Raw genomic sequence first — 21,078 nt, 5'->3', positions numbered from 1 at the left:
TCACCTACAGGCTAGGCCTGGAGTGGCTTGGCATTACCACTTCAGCCATCTGCTGCCAGAACACTAGACTGTCCGCAAACTCAATTCTGCTGTGGTCAGGGATTAGGGTGGCATCTGTTCCCTTCCTCCTGACCCCAATTCTCAGTGAGCTTCATACCCCTGCTTTGACTCCAGAAACCCCGGAGCTACCCCAGTTTCATTTTCTTCTCTCCCTTTCCCAATAAAACTGTTAGGAAATTCACCTCCACCCCACAAAATCTCCCTGCTAGGGGCCCTGCTGTGTTGGGCCTCTAACAAATGCCTCTTCTAAGGGGTTCCCTTCACCACCACCCTCTCCTTTGCTCTGCTTTCATTTCGAGGCTCTCCTCCACACCCCTTAGGGATGCAAGCATTGTCCCCCCCACCAAAGAAAAAAAGGCAATCTTTCTTTCGAAGGGTGAGACATTTCACTTTCTAACTAGAGGGCCTATTCCCCCCAGAGAAGAAACGCCTCCTTATTCATTCAAAGGTGTTCAATATAAAGAAGCAGATGTGAAAAAGCTATATAACTTTTCCTCTAACTTTCCATGACAATTTTGCTTCTCTTTTTCTTTGGTCCCCAAAGCCTCAATTTCCCCTAAAAAGACAAAATGAAAAGAAAATTTTGCTTGATATATAACATCAAGTATCTCTTAAGACTTATGTATGTTCCAAAGATGTCTGAGAAATGGTGAGTTGAGGTAAACATACCAAAATGCATTTATTATATAAACTCTCATGTGTAAACAAATATTCCAATGGCCCACCATCAAGTAGAGCGATAAACATGTGACACATCGCATAAGGAAACATTTCTTTGAGATCTGCTAGGTCTGTGGTCTGCAGATCTGGCTGATCACCAGATTCACGTGGGGGGAATTCCTGCTCCCCAGTCCTCCAGCCCCCATTCAGGAATAGGTTGAATCAGTAGGGAAGGCCTAGGGCCCAGACATTGCATTGTTTTCCCTCAGAGTCATATTCCAATTTCCTGGTTACAGAGTTGGATGCCCTTAATTAATGAATGCCCTTAGATAATGATAAAAGCAGGCCTTGAAAGAGGCTACAGCCAGGTCTCTGTTCCACCCTGCTCCTTTTTCTTCACAAATGGCCCCCTTAGACCACTGTGATACACAGTCATGAGTGAACATTCTGTGGCGAGAAGCAGACGAAAAGCTGAGAGCAGGACTGTCTCTTGTTCCTGGGACACATCCTAGGTCATCAAAGCCCAATAATACTACTACTTGATTTGCATTCAGTTAAGGCCTAATACTGTCAACTCTGCTCACATCCATCCAGCTACATGCATCCACACAGACACAAACTGGCAGCACTGCAGGCCAGCACCACCCGAGGAAAGGTGGGAAAGGGTGGCCTAGTGAGGAGAGGCCTTGTTCAGTATCAGCCAGAATCTGAATGACAATACAAACTCCATTCATTACTTTGTCTTCTCATTGTCCCCAAGATCTGAACTCTGTGAAAAATAAATTAATCCAAGGGATGGGAAGCAGCCATTTGCCTAGGAAATTTGCCTAGAAAATTCAAATGTGAATTATAAGAATCCTACACTATGCAGAGATCATTTTTCGGCAATGGTAATGACTATATTCTTTGAGGTTCACTACTGCTTCTCTTGGCCTTATAAAACATTCTTTTGAGGCTGGAATAAAACTCCATTATAAAGCTGACAGTGAGGGACTGAACCATTTTATAATATAACTACTCTTCTCTCTCTCCCCCACCCACACCCCCACAGCCCCAAACACACACATGCATGTTTTAATGGGGGATGACTTGTACATTTTCTATTTATAGCTATGAATCACGAGCCATGTTATAAATAAAATGATACCACTAACCTGTCAATTTGATCATACAGATGGCAGAAAAGAGTTGGGAACTGACAAATTAAAGAAGCCAGCACAAAAGTATTAAAAGAAAATCTAAGGGCAAAATTTAAATGAATCAACAGGTCCCATGTCACCTGTGCCCAGCCTGCTGATACAAAGGGGACAAGAGATGACAAGGAGGGCCTCCGTGGGCCCAGGACTCTCACCTCACATGAACTATAGCAACCGGCACATTTTCCTTCAAAGTGCACCCCAAGTACAGGAAACTCCACTTGAGGACATTTTTTCCCACAAGGAAATCACTGAGAGAGGTGGCGCCTCCACACCTGGGGAATTGCACATCTGGTCTCCAGAATCCCGCATGCAAGGCTGGGTAGAACTGGCCTTCCTCAAGTTGCAACCTGCAAAGAGATGTCAAATCCACCCTCACCTAAACAGATTCCCAAGCATTCCTCCACATAACCACTTAAAATTCTCCTATGAAGTGCACCACCTATGTGTTCAACACATAGCTCTTGCTGGGAAGTGGACTCAAAGATGCCCACAGCCAGAGACCTCAGACACAGCAGAGCCACAGCTTCATTTCTCCAGAGACAGTTGAGAGGCAGCCCTCTGGTTCAGCTTCCTCCTTACCAAGCCCCCAAAGCACTTTTCTCATTTTGAAAATGGGAAAAAATTTCAAGATGAAAGAATATTTGTACCTCACAAAGCTAATAAATATTAGCAAAATGGAATGATAAAACACCAGAGTAAATGTACCTTAAAAAAAAATCAAAGCTCAGCTTCACCACTTAACTATAGCTCTCTGCAGAAACACCAAGCCAACCAAAAATCCAGGTATGCCTATATTTGGGCTGAAATCACCTAGACTTTTGTGGAATGAGCACAGACACCTTCTCATTTTCTCTTACTTCCAGAGCCTGCCTGACAGCTGAAAACGTGTTCCAGAAAAGCCACAGTATCAGCCACATTACTTGGAATTCCTGGACCCTGCAGCCAAATAAATACATTGATACACAACAACTCAAAGATTTTAATACTGTCATCAGTAGGAACACATCAGTTTAGATGCCAATGTGTATTTGAAGTCACCAATGTTCAGAAATGTAGAACTGACAGAAAGATCAGCTAGCAACTACTAGGTTAACTTCAGTTAACCTTCTGACAATAACTTAATGACCTCACTTGAGATACAATAATTTTCACAAATTTGTTGTTGCTGTACTTTCTTTTTTCTTTTATGATTTCATTCCCACTTGCTCAAAACAATTTATTACGATCAACTATGTAATACATGGTCTTTAAATAAAGTAATTTATATTTAAAAAAAAAGATCAAGAGTTGTGACGGTTCTTTACAGGTTCACTGACAGGAATCTGTGATGTCAAATGACAACTCTGTCTTTCTGCATGGATAAGCAGTCATTCCAGAAAGACAATAATACCACAAGACACATTTGGGGATCACATTAGACACAGCACACTTCTATCTATGGGAAATCTACACTATAGCATTTGCGTTTGCTCTAGACACACCATGGGGACCAGCTAAGAGCATGCCCACTTCGTACACATCTAGTCCAGAGGAGGCTGAAGCTGCTGCTAACACTTCCATGAAAGGTAGTTGGCAACTGTCATGATCTCAGGTGAAACTAAGTGGACTGAGCAGTTTCAGATGCTCAGTTATTTCTGCACAATGGTATTTAAAGTCCTAGAGGTTTAGGGGCTCATGTTATTGCTTCAAAGATATTTTACTGAGTAATTCCACATGCCAAATTTATTTTCTTAAGGTTTATATGTTATGTAGAAATAAACTATACCTATTGCCCAAACCTCATAAAAATTTTTCTTGCTTCCTCTTCCAGAAACAAGTTAAAGACCTTTGAAACCCAAATGCCTGTGAGTTGACAGTTACCTCCACAGATGAAGAGCTTCAGTGCTAAAAACTGCTCTCCCCCCCCCCCAGGAAAATGACATCAAAATTGGGCATTCTGTGACAAAAAGCATTCATCTGTCTTGAAACCAGAACAAATAGAAAACACCACCATTGAAATAATTGCAATACTTCTCTGACCGCTACTGCAGAAACATTGGAACTCAGCAGACTGCTGACATGCAGGAATCAATTCTATACAGGGAAAAATTTACAAATCAAACCTGATAATGACTTTAATAATTAGATTAAAAGTATACTCTTCATAAAATCAAAATATTACTTCCTCAAGGCAATTGTTATCTACAAAGGAAAAATGATTTCATAATCCTGGTCCATAAAGAAGACACATTTATTTACATTCTCAATGGACTAAAAGAGGTTTTCAACGGTCACAATTAAATTTTTTATGCTTCCAAAAATATCTTATGATCAATGCATTTAACTTAAAGCTTCAGGTATTAATAACTTCATTTAGACTTCTTAAAAAACCAACACAAAACGTACTTTCTAGAGTGCAAAATGCTTCTTATTAAATACTTCAGTAACACAAAAGCAATTTGTATTTAAACACAAATCCTTTTCCGAGGATCATCACCACACAGACATCCATTGCCGGCAATGGACGCGAAACAAAACTGCCAGCTCGCGTAGAATGCCACTGAAGACCTCTGTGCCCAGTCTGTGCTCGTTGGACACCTGTCACTTGTACAGGCTCATGGTTGGGCTCTGGTACATGCACATGTATGCGTCACACAGGAGTCTTCGTGCACAGCCTTGGATCCTTCTGGAGTCCAAGGAATGCAATTCCTCCAGAGACATTTTCAAGTACTCTCCAATTTCGGGGCAGGGTGTCACTTGAGGAATGTTGAAGCCGTTCTGACCACCTGTGGAAAAAGGAAGTGCTCTTTTTAGGGCAAGGAAAGTTCTAGATCCTCTGGCTAGCCAAAGCAATGTTAGAGACAACAGTTTTTAGTTAAAGCTAAGTTTCATTTTCATACCTGAATTCTGAAAACAATTCTGAAGTCAATCGTGAATAAAACCAGTGCAACACATTCTCTTTTACCTTCCTTCCTTCCTTGCTTCCTTCCTTCCCTCTCTCCCTCTTTCCTTCCTTTCCTTCCTCCCTCCTTCCTCCTCTTTCTCTCTCTCCCTCCCTCCCTCCTTCCTCTCTCCTCTCCCTTCCCCTATAATTTTCACCAGGGGGCAAAGTACATACAGCAAATCCTATTGTATTTTCTCGGATCACAAACCTTATTGGTGCCACTTCAGCAAGGTATGACAGACTATTTAGCTAAGAGAAGAGATGGTAGCATTGTTTCGAGGAATTCAGGAAAAGCTCCTGCTTTTTCTAAACAGCAGAACTCACGATGCTTCTGCGCAATACTGTTTAATGCCAATATTAACTGGGACAAGGACATATTTCTGGAAGAAACTTTAGGCTGTGCTCTCTTCCTCAAGTATCTGAGACATGAGGCAGCACTGAGAACCTTGGTTGAAGCTGGACCTCTGTTGAAAAAGTGAAGAATGCAGGGGGAATAGAGAATCGATAGATCACCCAGAAGACCCTGGCAGCTGATATGTAAGGGAGTGGCTGAAAGCAAAGGGTATGTAAGAAGATTAGAGGAATGTGAAAGTCATGCTCACAGCCTTCCACAGACTAATCCTAACCTGAAGCCTCCATATGGGTAGAACGTTAGACAAACATTTCATCCCAGAAACACACATGAATCCCTGATACCTTGAACAAAGGCCTGGAGGTTGAGGGACAGTTTCATTTTGGGAAGAAGCCATGATATGAAGAATAGGCTTGTTTTCCCAAAGAAAAGATTAACTTCTATTCTTCAGGTTTTTCATTTGGAATGCAATATGGTTTGCCACAATTAAAAAAAAACAAAACATGACCAAACAGCTGTAAAATCACTAAGTAGCAAGCTAGGCACAGAGGGGACCACTCATCCAAGCAGCCCCGAGGTTGAGGGTGGAGGATATGGGAGGTAGGAAGGGAATGGAGATGGAGGGAGGACAATCGGTGATGGGAATTCCCCTGATTCAATGTTAATATGTACCTAAAATATTACAGTGAACAATATGTAAGCCACTATGAATAAAATAAAAATTTTATTTAAAAAACACAGCTGGGAAGATGGCTCAAAAGGCTGGAGCACATGCTTTGCATATGGGAGTCCTGCGTTTAATCCCCAGAACTGCACGATACCCCAGGACCACATGGGATGTATGCCACCCCCAGAACAAACAAGACATAAACACCAAGGTCAAAAAGACTAACTTAAACACAAGCTATATGACCTGAGTTATCTCCAAACTCTGCTTTAATAACAGGAAGATGTGAATGAGTCCCATCACACAAGGATTTGGAGATAATAACTTCATGCACTTGGCAGAAAGCTTAGCACATTTGCACTCCATAAATGGCATGAACAGAAGAACACAGTCAGAAAGCAGGAGACAGAACTGAAAATAAAACCTCTGCACCATCAGGGAAGCATTTTAGGAACCGTTTCTTCCAAAAGGAACAGGTGCATATTCAAACATCACACAATATTGTGCCTTTAGTCTAGCAGGAGGATTGCTAATGATTTTAGGAATGTCACACTGTGGCCCCAAGATGTTCCTGAAAGGGTTTTCTACCAAAACACTTTTTTCCTCAGGTTTATCTTGCTATGAACTATCCCATGGCAGACGCAAATACCACATGTAGAGAAAGGTTGAAAACTACCATCCCGATCAGCCATGCTGTCGAAGAAGAGCCAGGCTGAGTCGTCCTTCCCATACTTCACAAAAGCCACATAGTGGCTTGTCTCTATGCAGAGAACTGCAAACAGCTCCATCTTCTGACAGGGGATGCAGCCGTGTCTCCAGTCCCAATCAGGCAGATCCTTAGGAAGCGACACAGGGTTATATTTATGATTCAGCCGCTTGGGATGAAGGTGCACCTGTGAGGAAGCAAGAGAATGTTCTCAGTGAGCGCGTGTTCCAAATGGCTCTTCCGCCTCTAGGTGACAACACTGAGTACTTTACAGATAGTGTCCTTTGAGTTGCCTGAAGTGGCAGAAGCACTTCATGACTCAGTTTTCCATTTATGATTTTTTAAAACTATCCTACATCTGCAATGTTTCCAAGCAGTGGCCTGCTTCCCAAGAGTACAATTCTGAAGCATCAAAGTCAAACTTACTTGATTGTTGCAGGTCTTACAAAACTGCTTGATTTTCCCAGCTGAGATGTCAGGATCATCATAGCATTCTCTGCACTCGTACATGGCAAGCCCACCGCACACCCGACACTGCCTGGGGGCTGAAACAAAGAGGGGGACTTAGGGGCCTTTAGAGTTGTGCTTTTTGTTTTGTTTTTTGTTTTTGGGTCACACCCAGCAGTGCTCAGGGGTTACTCCTGGCTCTATGCTCAGAAATCACTCCTGGCAGGCTCGGGGGACCACACGGGATGCCAGGATTTGAACCTGATGACCTTCTGCATGAAAGGCAAACGCCCTACCTCCATGCTATCTCTCCGCCCCCCCTTTTTCTTTTCATTAAAAAATGTTTGAAAAGAAATGATCAGCTTTAAAAATAATGAATATTGCCAGGAGAGATCACTGAGCACAGAGCTTCAGGAGTAAGTTCTGAACACTGCTAGGAATGTTTCCACAAACATTCAATGTAAATGTTCCCTGTCCCCTTAAACTCCATTTTGTTTTGTTTTAGGGGGCCACAAGTTGTGTTCAAAGGCTTCTCCTAGCTCTGTAGTCAGGGCTACTTCTGGCAGAGAACAAGAGACCAGAGGTGACAGGAATCAAACCTGGGACTCGTACATGCAAAAAGGTGCTCCAGAGACCACCAAGTCATTTCTGTAGCACCTGTTCCCAGTCACTTTAAAGGCATTTTCACTCAACTAGAAGGGTACACTAATAAAGATACCAAAAAGTATAGGGTAGTACATAGAAGGAAACTGAACATAGTGGCAGTTTTCATTCATAAGAGGCAACCACTGTCAGCCCTAATGGTACATTTTCTCCCATAAGTTCCTATATGCTGATTTTTTTTAGTTACTATTTTTATTGTCAAAATTTTAAAATAGTCCAAAAAAATAGTGCATTAAGGAGGGTGCTTTCCTTGCACACAGTCAATCCCGTTCAATCCCCCAGCCTCCTATATAGTCTCCTGAGCCCAAATGAAGTGATTCTGAAAGCACAATGTCAGAAGTAAACTCTGAACACTACCAAGTTTGGGACCAAAACAGTAATTTTTGTAAGTGAAGAATGGAAAAATATTTTAGGATTACTGTTATTGTCTTTGAGACAAAGTATCATCAGCACCAAAGTAGTTAATTTCTTTATTTTATAATATCTTTAAACATCTTGATTACAAATATGATTGTAATTAGGTTTCCTATCTGCTGATTTCTGGCACCACCTCAGGAACTTTCAGACACACTAAACTCTGGACACGAGTTGCGAAAGGGCAGTGTCTGTGCATACATACAGCATTATTCATTTAAGAGCCCAGAGAGGCAGAATCTGATTTCTTTTTTTTTTTTTTTTTTTTTTTTTGGTTTTTGAGCCACACCCGGCGGTGCTCAGGGGTTACTCCTGGCTGTCTGTTCAGAAATAGCTCCTGGCAGGCACGGGGGACCATATGGGACACCGGGCTTCGAACCAACCACCTTAGGTCCTGGGTCGGCTGATTGCAAGGCAAACGCCGCTGTGCTATCTCTCCGGGCCCAGAGTCTGATTTCTTATTCGTGTGACAATATACATTTTCACGTAAGGTGAACATTGCATTAACATTTGCATCTCTGATTTCTCAAGATAAAGCCTAGTACTTAAATGAATGACTGACTCTCACTAGACTCTCCAGATATTCAACTGCCTTTTAGAAAAATTGCCTGCTGTAAGGCTTTTACTCATAGTTGTCAAGAATAACCTAATAGTCTACTTCTAAAAAATAACACATGAACTGGTATTATACTTACTGTCTTCAAGTAAATCGGTTATATTTAATTCCAGAGAAGGAAAAATTTTTTTGAAGAGTTTAAAGTCTTTTCCAAATCGAGGCATCTGAATGATCAGACACGATGGTGCCTAAAGACAAAAATATTAAAACATTATATTTTAGAGTCCAATTGCTGGGGGAAAAATGTCTTCCTGTGAAACTGAAGTTGACATGTCTATCAAATTAAACTGACCACCAACAAGTTGGGTCGGTAAAACAGAATCCATGCCTGGCAGTGAAATGTGAAGGCAGGTACCAAGTGTATATACACATAAACACACACACAACACATGCACACACACGAGAAACTGTTGTCAGAGGCTGGAGAAATAGTACAGTGGGTAGAGCATTTGACTTGCACATAGCCAACCCTTGTTCAATCCCTAGCATAATATGGTGCCCTGAGCCCCACCAAGAGTAATTCTTGAGTACAGAACCAGGAATAACCCTTGTATATTGCCAGGTGTGGCCCCAAAACAAAATAAGAAAATAAAAAAACTTAATCACTCAAGTCCATTCACTGTTCCTTATAATTCAATAAAAATGAATGGTAACTGTTAAGATTTTCCTAGAATATTCCATTAGATATGAATACATTTTTAAAAAGCCACAACTGTGGCTTGTAACATTGTGAAGATATCAGTGATGAGGAAAAAAAAGAGCAATTTATATCACTTGTTCTATCCAGCCATTGTAAGTAAAGTTATTTTGTCTTCTGTCGAAGATAGAAAAGTGAACATTATTTTAAAAATATATATGGATAACTAACATGCTTTAGTAAAATGTGAAACATTTTGTTATAGGTTCTATTTTAAAATACATTAGAAAAACATAAATGTTCTTTGCTTCAAACTTATTAAAAGTTTTCCAATTACATAGTGGCTTGACATCATTAGTCCAAAAATCCAAAAATTATCCTTTTCTTTAATTATAAGACATCTTCTTCAAGATCAAACTTGAAATACTTCACTTTTAAAATATATTTTGTTAACACTGTGTTTCCAACTATAATCCTTGGGTTAAAAATAATAGTTTTTCAATCTACTAATATTGGTAAATGCCAGGGACTTCATATAAGATACAATAAGTAATAGTCACCAACCTCTGCAAATTTCAGGTTACTGTTGATAAATGACCATTCTAACAACTGCTGAATTGTAGGGACTCCAACCTTCTCATTTTTTTCCATAAAAATTTGGTAGAAGTAACAATCTTGTACTTTTTGGCCTGCTGATCTAAAACATACAGGACAAAACTTTTAAGATTTATGATGAAATGCTTAAATAAAAATGACCCAGTAGAAGTTAAAGCTATGAAAATTGATGATGAAATTCTAGATAGAATAGAATTAAAGACAATCATTTTATATATATGTATGTGTGTAAATATATATATGCATAAGACATTAAAAAGATTTCTTGTTTTATCTTTCATACTGAAGCGCTCCTTTAGTGATCACGAAAATGCAGTATAATCACATATGCAATTAAGAAGCCCTTGTAAATAACAGTACAAAAAACTGAAATCACGTGGTTCAACTTTATTGCCCAAATCTGGAAATCAGCAAGTGTTTAATATTGAAATGGGAAAAGATATTCTCCTGTGACTGACTGGTGTGGACAGACCTTGAAAGACTATCTAGAGCAGGATTTCTTCAACTTTAATTCTGGGCCTCTCTCTCAAGAACTCTATGCATCGTTACTCTGTGAATTTAAGTATGTTGAATTTTTAAGAAAAAAACTTCAATTATTATCTTCCAAGTGATACTCCTTTGCTTTACTTTCTCTGTCTCTCTGTCTCTCTTTTCTCTTCTCCTTCCCTTTCTCTTCTTCCTTCTTTCACTCCCCCACCCCTTTCCCTTCTAGAATGGCAACTGAAATTTAGCCACTATTATCTGCCAACTCTTTGTCTCTCGAATGCATTACTATTTGCTTTACAGCTCCTAAAAAATTAATTTTCTCATTAACAATACATACTGGATACCGTGGGATGCCTGTTTCCTGATATAAATAATATATGTAAAATTTCATTTCTGGAAAGCTTATTTTTGTTTATTGAAATTTGAAAAACCAAATCAGCATTTGTTCTCCATAGGAACCTAATTCTTTATCTTGTCAGTAGTTTAAGGATATTTTACACTCTCAGACTGTTCACTATCTCTTGATTGCATGCATCCACTGATTCTCATCCAGAAAAAGAGGCTCATGACAGGGAGAGATTAGACATGACTAATTAACAATAATTTCCATCTCCTGTGATGGAGCACTGGGCTGGAGAAGGGCCCTCAGAGGTGACTCAGATCCAGAGCTCTATTCCTAAGTGTCTGACCTCATTCCCTTCAACAATCACTATCCTTCCCCTATACTAGAATTGCTCTATGGTATTACTGGGAATGCATGACACATACTTGCTATTACTGGGAATGTAGCCCATAGGTGTTTGGGCCTATTTTTTTTGAATGACAACCATTTTAATCACATGGAATTCCAAGATAAGAAACAAAAGTGAATTTTCTTCTAAACAGCCAGCCAGATTTCCTACTTGGGGCATCGAGCATATCTAGCCTTCCTCCTTTGTATTTGAATAGTAACATCTAAGATAATGCAATATGACATATAGTCGGTTCTATTTCTGGGCTCCTATTCAGTTCTATAGATCTGTATTTCTAATTTTAAACCAGTATCACACTGTTTTAATGCCTATTGCTTTGCCTTTATAGCTTATAATAGAATTCTTAAAAATAAAGGCTTCAGTGATTTCATTTTATCATGTAGAAAGTTCTAAAATACTTTACTGAATTCCTCCCCACCCCACCAAGTTTCAAAATCTTGCTTATATACAAATTCTTTCCTAAAAATTACTCTTTAAATTATTTAAGAGTCCTACATAGTCACAATCTTTCTTATCAAGTCACCTTTCAGCACTGAAAAATTTTGAAAATAAGATCAATAAATTTATTTTTGATATTTCAGACTTCCATAAAATACGAAATTCTCTCCTCTTCATATTTGCTTCAAGAAACACAGAAAGGCTATTGATTTCGCCCTGGTTATCTTCTATATAGCCACATTACAAATTCTTTTTGATTCACAATTGCTTCTAAATAATTTTTTATTTTCTTAGTATTTAAATAGATAATAAATATGTATTGTTAACATTTATATGGCGTGCGGAAAATTCCAATTATAATTGTGATACAGTCTATCCTTTCATCTTATCCAACAACTCAACTCCAGCCATCAAGCAGCATCATGAAAGACACAGAGATGAGTAAAAGTACTTATTTGCTCATGATCAATGAAGATAATTGAAATAAATAGAATGCTAGCTAAAAATTTCAGTAGGACAACCCAAGCTAAAATATCTAGAGATCCAGTTATAGTATGAACATTCAAGCTTTCTGTAAAGTTCATCCATTTACAAATATGACTAAGAACTTTACACTGGATTCAGTGTTTTCATTCCAGATGGGAAGGAGGGGAGAACAAATTACAAAACTGGAAACAAGAGGACTAATTTGACTAAATTAGTTCTTTGAGTGATGGCTAGATAAAAAGAGTATTCTAGCAGAGTTCAATTAAATTAGACTAAGATTCTCTTAAATAGTTCATTAATTTTAATTACAAAAATATTTACATCAACTTGTAAGACAATATTAAATGAGTTTTTCTAAAGACAAAAAGTGCAAAATGCATCTTAAAACTCATATACAGCTTTAGGGTGGGGAAACAGCTCAGAGGGATTTGGTCCCAGACTCAGCACCACTGGAATGATCCCCAGGACACAAAGCCAAAACTAATACCCAGTACTGCTGAGTGTGGCTCAAGAACCAAAAACAAATTTTGCATGACTATGTAATAAAATTGGTTTTTGGGGGCCCGGAGAGATAGCACAGCGGCGTTTGCCTTGCAAGCGGCCAATCCAGGACCAAAGGTGGTTGGTTCGAATCCCGGTGTCCCATATGGTCCCCTGTGCCTGCCAGGAGCTATTTCTGAGCAGACAGCCAGGAGTAACCCCTGAGCACCGACGGGTGTGACCCAAAAACCAAAAAAAAAAAAAAATTGGTTTTTGGTAACATTTGTACAGTTAAAGAAAAATATTTATATCCAATTTATTTTATATGGTACTTTGTGAACAATGATTAAAATTAAGTTGCATTGCAGAAATCTAACATATTTAAGACCCATACACAAATACAATAGTAACTTATTATAATTAATTATAAATAAATTATATTAATCATATATATTATGTGTAATATATAACATTTATATGTAATTATATTATAATTAATTATATTTATTACAAATAATAATTATAAAAGTATAATTACTAAGAAAATTATTTCTATTAAATGGCAGTGGAATGAGAACTTTTGATTTTTTCAATACTTTGTAGCTATTTTAACATTACCTTATTTTTAACAAAGGCTCTACTCTTAAAATATGATGAAACAGAATATTCAAGAATTCTTCAGGATCTAGGAGAAAAGTAACACCAAGTAAGTTTTAGACAAAAAGACAAAATTTTCAAATTATTCTAGTCATATCTCTATACTGAATCCAATGTCATAAGCCATATTTTAACACTTAAACACAGTTTTCCAGTTGATCCCAACACCACAGAGATCCTACCAGGAGCACTACCAGGAGTGATCCCTGAGCACTACACAGGTATGATCCCAAACTGTTTCTCACTCCCACCCCCCAAAAAAGCACATTTCTCAAGTTTTCCTATAAAAATAAGAAGGAAGGATATAAAAAAAATAATGCTCCAATTTTGTTATAACTATTACATTTGAAAAGGTATAATATTTCACATGTGGTAAATAATTAGTCTCAAAACATTAGAGTTAAAATATGCTACCTATACATTCAAAGTCAAGACTTGAATATCTAAGTAAGTGCATCAGCTGAGGATAGATTAAAACACTGAATCTGGCCATAAATTTAATGCTAGATTACCATTTGGTAACTCCTTTTGTAACAGTAAAAACTAAGTGGTGGAAAAGTGAATGACAGCACATAATACTTTACCACCATGACAGGATCAATTTTAAACATTTCAAACATTTGAGAAAGGGCCCTCAAATATTCTTTAATGCATATACTATGAAGAGAGTCACCTTTTTCTTCAGATGTAAACCCTGATGCAGCCTCAACTTTTTCAAGTATTTTCCTCAGTTTCATAATTTTTGTTGCACACACATATCCATATCTGTATTAATAAAAATGAATAGATGATTAATCCTGGCCTGCTAAATGAACCCATTTCTATAGTGACACATTTCTTACACAACCCCAGCAGCTCTACGAATACAGGCTCTAAAAATCTAGAATTATCTCAGATCCTGATACCCTAAAAACAAAATTAAAAAATCTTGTCATATACTAATAATAAAGAAAACTCATTTTTAAGTTGTGATAGCTTGTTTTAAATACCATTTGCTTAGAAATGTAAGCATTTATTTTATATAACAGAATATACAGTATTGGGTGAGCGGGAGTATTTTCAACACAAAAATAAAGTTGCCACCAAAAGGAAGGAAAGGAGGAAGGAAGGGAGGGGGAGATAAGAAAAGAGCCTGTCTCAATTACAAACATGTTTGTAATCATGGTGCTTAAGTAAATAAATTATTATTGAAAAAAGAAAAAAGAAAAGAAAGAAGGAAATGAGCCAGTGAAATCTACAGTCCAGGAGCCAAGCTCCAAGTGATGCCTCTCATCACTGTTTGCCTACAGGATGCATTTAGGAGATCACCACAGATTCCCCCATAGAATTCTTCCCAAAAATCAGCTTCAGAGACTTGAGAAGCCATCACAGGCTCCATGAGGGCATTAGAAAACTAACTAACCCTAGGTCTACCTTTTATATGTCTATCATTCACTCATAAATTCTCCACAGCCAGTGTACACTGAACACCTATGACTTCTATGGTGATCTCAAATATTAGTCACTGAACACCAGAGTAAAGGGAATGAAAAACCAGAATCTCTGTCTCCAAGAACTTTACAAAAAAATAAGTCTCTCATGTGGCTTCCAGCTGCAAAAATCTGCCAAGTTCTTCCCAGTCATTTACTTTGATCACTACAATATAATTTTCTGGATGTTTGCCTAGGATTGAATGAGAAGTCTCTGGCTAATAGGCCATTTTTAATTAAATGTTAAGAAAGATTTTTATAAGGCCCGGAGAGATAGCACAGCGGCGTTTGCCTTGCAAGCAGCCGATCCAGGACCAAAGGTGGTTGGTTCGAATCCCAGTGTCCCATATGGTCCCCCGTGCCTGCCAGGAGCTATTTCTGAGCAGACAGCCAGGAGTAACCCCTGAGCACCGCCGGGTGTGACCCAAAAACCAAAAAAAAAGAAGAAAGATTTTTATAAAGTATTTGTGTCACCTATGAATCTTTTAAATAATTTTAGGATTGTACTGAAAAATAATACAATGTTTTGATGTGAATAAATGCATGTAATACAAACAGATATATAGACATACCTGTTGTCCTTTCAGTCCCCCATTTCTATGTGCAAAACTAAAGTTGTTCTAGATATCACCCAAAATGTTTGTGTAAGTGATATGCATAGAAACATTTAGTACCTTGCTTTTTCCTCTTAATATATCATAGACAGCAGTTTATATGTATTCATTCTGTATATGTATGTTTCATTCTTCTTAATTAGATAGCATTTTATTGTATGGATATTTTTGAATTTATTTAAATGATTTTTACTAATAAATTTAAGTCTTTTGCTGTTACTAAAAAAAAAAAAGGTAAGTCGGGCCCGGAGAGATAGCACAGCGGTGTTTGCCTTGCAGGCAGCCGATCCAGGACCTAAGGTGGTTGGTTCGAATCCCGGTGTCCCATATGGTCCCCTGTGCCTGCCAGGAGCTATTTCTGAGCAAACAGCCAGGACTAACCCCTGAGCAGCGCCAGGTATGGCCCAAAAACAAACAAACAAACAAACAAATGGTAAGTCATGTTACAGAGGTGTAGTCAGCAAAAGTCTTTACTGCAACAGGACAGCAGACCCAGCAGACATAGGCTATCTACTGGAGAGATGACCACATCTGGCTAACCAATTTTCTCATCTGGTTCAACAACAGTACCCAAATAACTTGGTTTACTAATAGACTTACTATATTTAGAAGGAAAGAAAAGAGCAGTAATATGTTTAAGAGTTTTGGATTTAATCTCTCTTGTTCTAGTAAACAGGGGAAACAGTATGTTTAAAAATGTTTATCTTTTTAAATTATTGACATAGAGGCATAAAGTTAGTAGGCAGGGCACTTGCTTTGCATGGGGCTGACTGGGGGGTTCTATTCCCTGCATCTCATATGGGCTCCCCAGCACCACCAGGAGTGATCCCTGAGTGCAGAGCCACTCATATGTATGCCCCATCCCTCCAAAATTAATAACTAAAGTCTGAGCTGGAAAAATAGTATTTAAGCTAAGTTAGTACTTGCCTGCAAATGACCTATCCCAGTTCCATCCCCAACACCCAATATGATGCCCAACTGTCATTAGAGGACATTCCTGAGTACAGAGCCAGTAATAGTGCCTGAATGTGGTTCAAATTCCCCAAGAAATAATATAGTAAAATGAAATAAAATAACTGATATGAAAATCAAGACTCATTTTAAGAAATACAATCTTTGTCACCTCTAAGAAGAGATAGTGCAGGGTATAAACACACCTGACACCAGTTCAATCCTTGACACAACGTAAGGTCCCCTGAGGACTACCAGGAGTAACCCCTAAGCACTCCTGACTGTGGTTCAAAACAAAAGTAGATAATTTGAGGAAAAAAATATAAATGGAGAAAGTTATCTTCTCTTACTTTCCTCATGTTATATAGTACCTCAATGTTTATTATGTGTTAGAATATCTTTTATTGAAAAAAAGAAGTATTACTTTTATCAAAATCTTATTGTCTATTTTCAAATTTTACTTATTAACACAAAGTTCAGTTAGAGAAATAACTACATTGACTACTATCATGACAATGGTAGTGAATGAGAGAAATAGAATGCCTGTCTCGAATACAGGCAGGGGGTGGTGGAGGAGGGGATAAGAGACATTGATGGTGGGAATGTCAAACTAGTGAAGGAGGGTGTCCTTTTATATAACTGAAACCCAACTACAAACATGTTTGTAATCACGTTTAAATAAAGATATTAAAAAAATATTTTTTAGAACGAGTTCCTGACCCTGGTTGCTCCTGTGCCCTGACCTCACCCTGGGTCCCCTGGCCCGAGGAAGCCTCTGCTGCCTAGCTCTTGAACATCTTTACGGATCTACAATGCTCGGCCTCTTTCATCATTTAGGGTTGTCAAGGGCTCGGACCCTTTTCCTGCACCATTGCTCCTGCACTGTGACCTCTCCCTGGGTCCATGTAACAATTTCACCTTTGACCCGACCAACTCTAAGGATTGTTGATTTATATATCCTACCTCAAATACCTCCATAACCCTCTCTGCAGGTTAGATCATTAGATATTTACTTGCAAGACCACTGAAATGACTATATATTAATATATATGCTATAGTATATGTTATGTATATTATTAATATAACTTAAAGGCACAAATTATAAGGAATAGCCATTTGCTGAAAATAACAAAACAGTTCAGAACTCACATAATTGGGAATTTGAAGCTCAAATTACAGTACCCACAAATCTTTAAGAACAATGGGCAAACACCCAGTAGTTCTCATGGGTTACTCCTGGCTCTGCGCTCAGATTCTGGCAGGATAGGGGGCCATATAAAATGCCGGGATCAAACCTGGTTTGGCTGCATACAGGCTGTGTTATTGCTCTGGTCCCAAGATTTGTATTTTAATAGATGACACATTTATGTTATTTATAGTTTATTAAAAATACTTTTGGCAGTACAAAAAAAAAAAGAACAATGGGCAAACAAAAGAATTCACCTGCTCTGTCCGACAGAGCATTAGTCCTGGCAAATCATAGAGTTCAAATAAAGCCTCAAGACTCATCAGAGAAGAACCTAAATCAATGCTCCATGCAATGCCTATGGAAATAAAGCAAACACTAGAAAACAAATTCAACCAACTGAAAGATGAACTGATCTAGGTCTCAAAGATTCCATACAAATGGAATTGACGAAGTTAAAAAATACTACAAGCGGCCACTGAAACAGAATTCAACACGTAAAGAACTGGTATCAGTGATATTGAAGACAAGTAAGTTGCTATTTTAATTCTCTAATTCTTCATCACCAAGAACAAAGTGACAAAAGATCAAATAAGTAAATGAGAGGAAGAAAATGTAAGATTTATGATAGGTAGTAGCCAGAGGAATAACCTTTGAATCATAGGAATAGCAGGAGAGGAAAAAGAAAAGGGAGAAGAACAGCTGGTGGAAGAAATGATAACCAAGAACTTCCCTGACCTACACAGATTCAAGAGGCCTAAAAAGTACCAAACAAAATAGATAAACAAAACAACTCCAAGACACATAGTAATCAAAATAGTAAAATCACAAGCCAAACACAAATTGCTTAAAGTAGCAAGAAAAAAGAAACCCCTTAAAAGGCAAGAGCAAAAGTACAGCAGTTAGGGCATATGCCATGCACATGCTGACTCAGGTTTCATCCTCAGCATCCTAAAGCCCACCAGCAGTGATTCCTGAGCCCAGAGCCAAGAGTAATGTCTGAGCACCACCAGTTGTGTCCCCTATACAAAAAAAAAAATATCAGGGCAACAACATAAGAATCATAACAGACTTTCCCTATAATATCTTACAACATCTTTCCTGTGAAAGAGTGGAATGGAATGTTCAATACACAAAATTAAAAAAACTTTCAGTCTACAGTTCACTTCTTTTTTTTTCCCCACCCCCCTACAGTCCACTTCTACCCTAAAATACTATCATTTTGACTTGAGGGAAATATAAGACCCATTTCAGACAAATAATAGCTGGCAGCATTTGTGATAATTAAACCAATCTGGCAAGAAATACTAAAAAGCCTTTCTATAAAAAAAAAATAAAATCTTGCAAAAACAGCTTGATTACACATATACACACAACAGCAACACATCTCTAAATATTTTTAATCTCTTTCAATGTTAATGGATTAAAATCCCCTTTAAATATCATACAGTAGCTGGATTGCCCAGGAAAAAAATTATATCCATCTTCTGCCTACAGGAAATATACCAAAACTTATAGGATAAATATATAGTCTCTCACCAATGGAATCGAGTATCCAAGGACAAATCTCCACATATATGGACCATTTTTTTTGATAAAGCAGCAGAGAATATAAAATGGAAAATAGTCTTTTAAACAAATAGTGCTTAGAAAACCAGATAATTATGTGTAAGAAATTAAAGCTGGACCCGTATCTTATACTTTACATGAAATTCAATTCAAGTGAACCAAAGACCTTGAAATTTTACCTGAAACTATAAAGTGAATACTAAGGAAAATACAAGTGGCATGTTTTCAGCAAAGATCTCATACTATGGCATAACTCAAACATACAGAAATTTACAAATATAAAAATTGTATAAAGTATCATCTCAGTCTGTGATGTCATGAAAATAGAAATTAGCCAAAGAAAGAAGTTGGAGAAAACTTCAACATTTAGAAGCTAAACAAAACACTGCTAACCAACAACTAGATTAAAAAGTAAATCAAGGAAAAATAGAAAGAACCCTTGAAACTAACAATGAAGATACACACTACCAGAATCTAGGAAATACAGCAAAAGCTATGAGTAAAATTCATAGAATGCAGGCCTACAATAAAAAAGAACAAAAAGCCCAAATCAACAACCAAAACACAATCTCAAAAATCTGGAGAAGGAACAACAAAATAAAAATAAAAAGTAGAAGGAGGAGAATAGTAAAAGTGAGAGCAGAAGTCAACAACATAGAAACCAAGAAATGGACCCTTACAAAATTCAAAATATAATGAAAGGTTACTATGAACAACTTTATATTCAAGCTGGAGAATCTAGAAGAAATGAATAATTCTTAGAGTTATGTACTCTCCCAAAGCTGAATGATGATGAAGTAGAAAGTCTAAACAAGCCAATCACATGTAAGGAAACAAATAATAGTTAAGAATCTCCCCAAGAACAAAAGTTCTGGTCCAGAGAGACTCACTGGTGAGTTCTATCAAATCTTCAGAGAAGATTTACTGAAGTTGGAGAAAAGTACAGCAGGCAAGGCTTCAGTTATACTGGTGATGTGGAATAGTGTGGTGTAACTATATATTCAAACACAATCCCAGCAACACTGAAAACATAAAATCTAACTGCACCCCCTGATTTTGTGCCTATAAAGGGTGGCAGGTAATTGGAACACAGGTAGAAGGAAAGTAACACTGATGGTGAGATTGTTGTTTAAATATCATATACCTAAAACTCAACTGTAATAAATTTGTAAATTATTTAATTAAATAAAACATATTTTAAAATTTTAATTATTAGATAAGAATAATGTCACAACATTTAAATTTATCTTAATATGGACTTTATTTTTTCTTTGAGGGGTAGTATTTCCCAAGTTGTGTTCAGGGGATCTGACTGTATTCCTAGTAATACTCAGACTGGCTTGGTGCCTAATGGTTCTACATTCAGGTCAAGGATGAAGCACTGCCTGAACCAGAGTCCACCAGGGCTACACTAGGTGGCACTGAGGACGGGAGTGGCACCCCCCTCCCGAGAACAGAGATAGGTGTATACTCCCTCCAGCCAACCCTTTGAGCCTCTCCCAAATTCCATAACAATGACCTGACACTAGTTTTCCTTTGATAGTCCTAAATTGGGATTTGTTTTATGACCTGTGCCCTTAACTCCTTATAGTTTAAATTTTATAATGTGTCAGTGGCATACAACACTATCACCACTAAATAAAATGTCTTTAGAAAATATCTCACCCTTACGCTTAATCGTTAAAAATTATTTTCTATAGCCAAAGAAAGTTTATAAATTATGACATTAGAGTGACTCAAAAATATCAGTTTTATAAAAGGAATTTAAGGGAGACAAAATATATTCAAGGGAGGCCAAAATATATTCCTTTAACTAAAAAAAGTTCTAATATATCTCATTTTTCTAATAAAAAGGTAAAAATTTTCTTTGCTCATTTTATTTCAGATAAATTAAGCTTAAAAATCATAGACTGCACCAGCTGAACTAATAATAAAAGTATGATTATAGTTAAGAGTGGTACTGGAACTATTATAGAAGATAAAAATTTTAAGAACTTCATCTCCATTTGTCTAACTTACTTTAATTACTAT

The 21,078-nt window shown here is 37.6% G+C and overlaps 1 protein-coding gene across 1 annotated transcript in view; it reads right to left on the bottom strand.

Annotated features, from left to right (window-relative positions):
• Positions 1 to 3,623: 3,623 nt before the first annotated feature.
• Positions 3,624 to 21,078, bottom strand: part of CYLD (CYLD lysine 63 deubiquitinase) — a 94,099-nt gene continuing 76,644 nt past the window's right edge. The window contains exons 10-16 of the mRNA XM_049786061.1: positions 13,932 to 14,023; positions 13,220 to 13,286; positions 9,909 to 10,041; positions 8,787 to 8,895; positions 6,994 to 7,112; positions 6,538 to 6,754; positions 3,624 to 4,684 (exon numbers count right to left, since the gene is read on the bottom strand). Of these exons, the coding sequence (XP_049642018.1) occupies positions 4,500 to 4,684; positions 6,538 to 6,754; positions 6,994 to 7,112; positions 8,787 to 8,895; positions 9,909 to 10,041; positions 13,220 to 13,286; positions 13,932 to 14,023 (922 nt within the window). The 3' untranslated portion in view covers positions 3,624 to 4,499. The remainder of the gene's footprint in view (positions 4,685 to 6,537; positions 6,755 to 6,993; positions 7,113 to 8,786; positions 8,896 to 9,908; positions 10,042 to 13,219; positions 13,287 to 13,931; positions 14,024 to 21,078) is intronic.

The sequence above is a fragment of the Suncus etruscus genome, chromosome 14, assembly GCF_024139225.1.
Source record: "Suncus etruscus isolate mSunEtr1 chromosome 14, mSunEtr1.pri.cur, whole genome shotgun sequence".
NCBI classification, from domain to species: Eukaryota; Metazoa; Chordata; class Mammalia; order Eulipotyphla; family Soricidae; genus Suncus; species Suncus etruscus.
The sequence above is the reverse complement of the archived record's forward strand: the minus strand, read 5'-3'. Positions and strand labels throughout refer to the sequence as shown.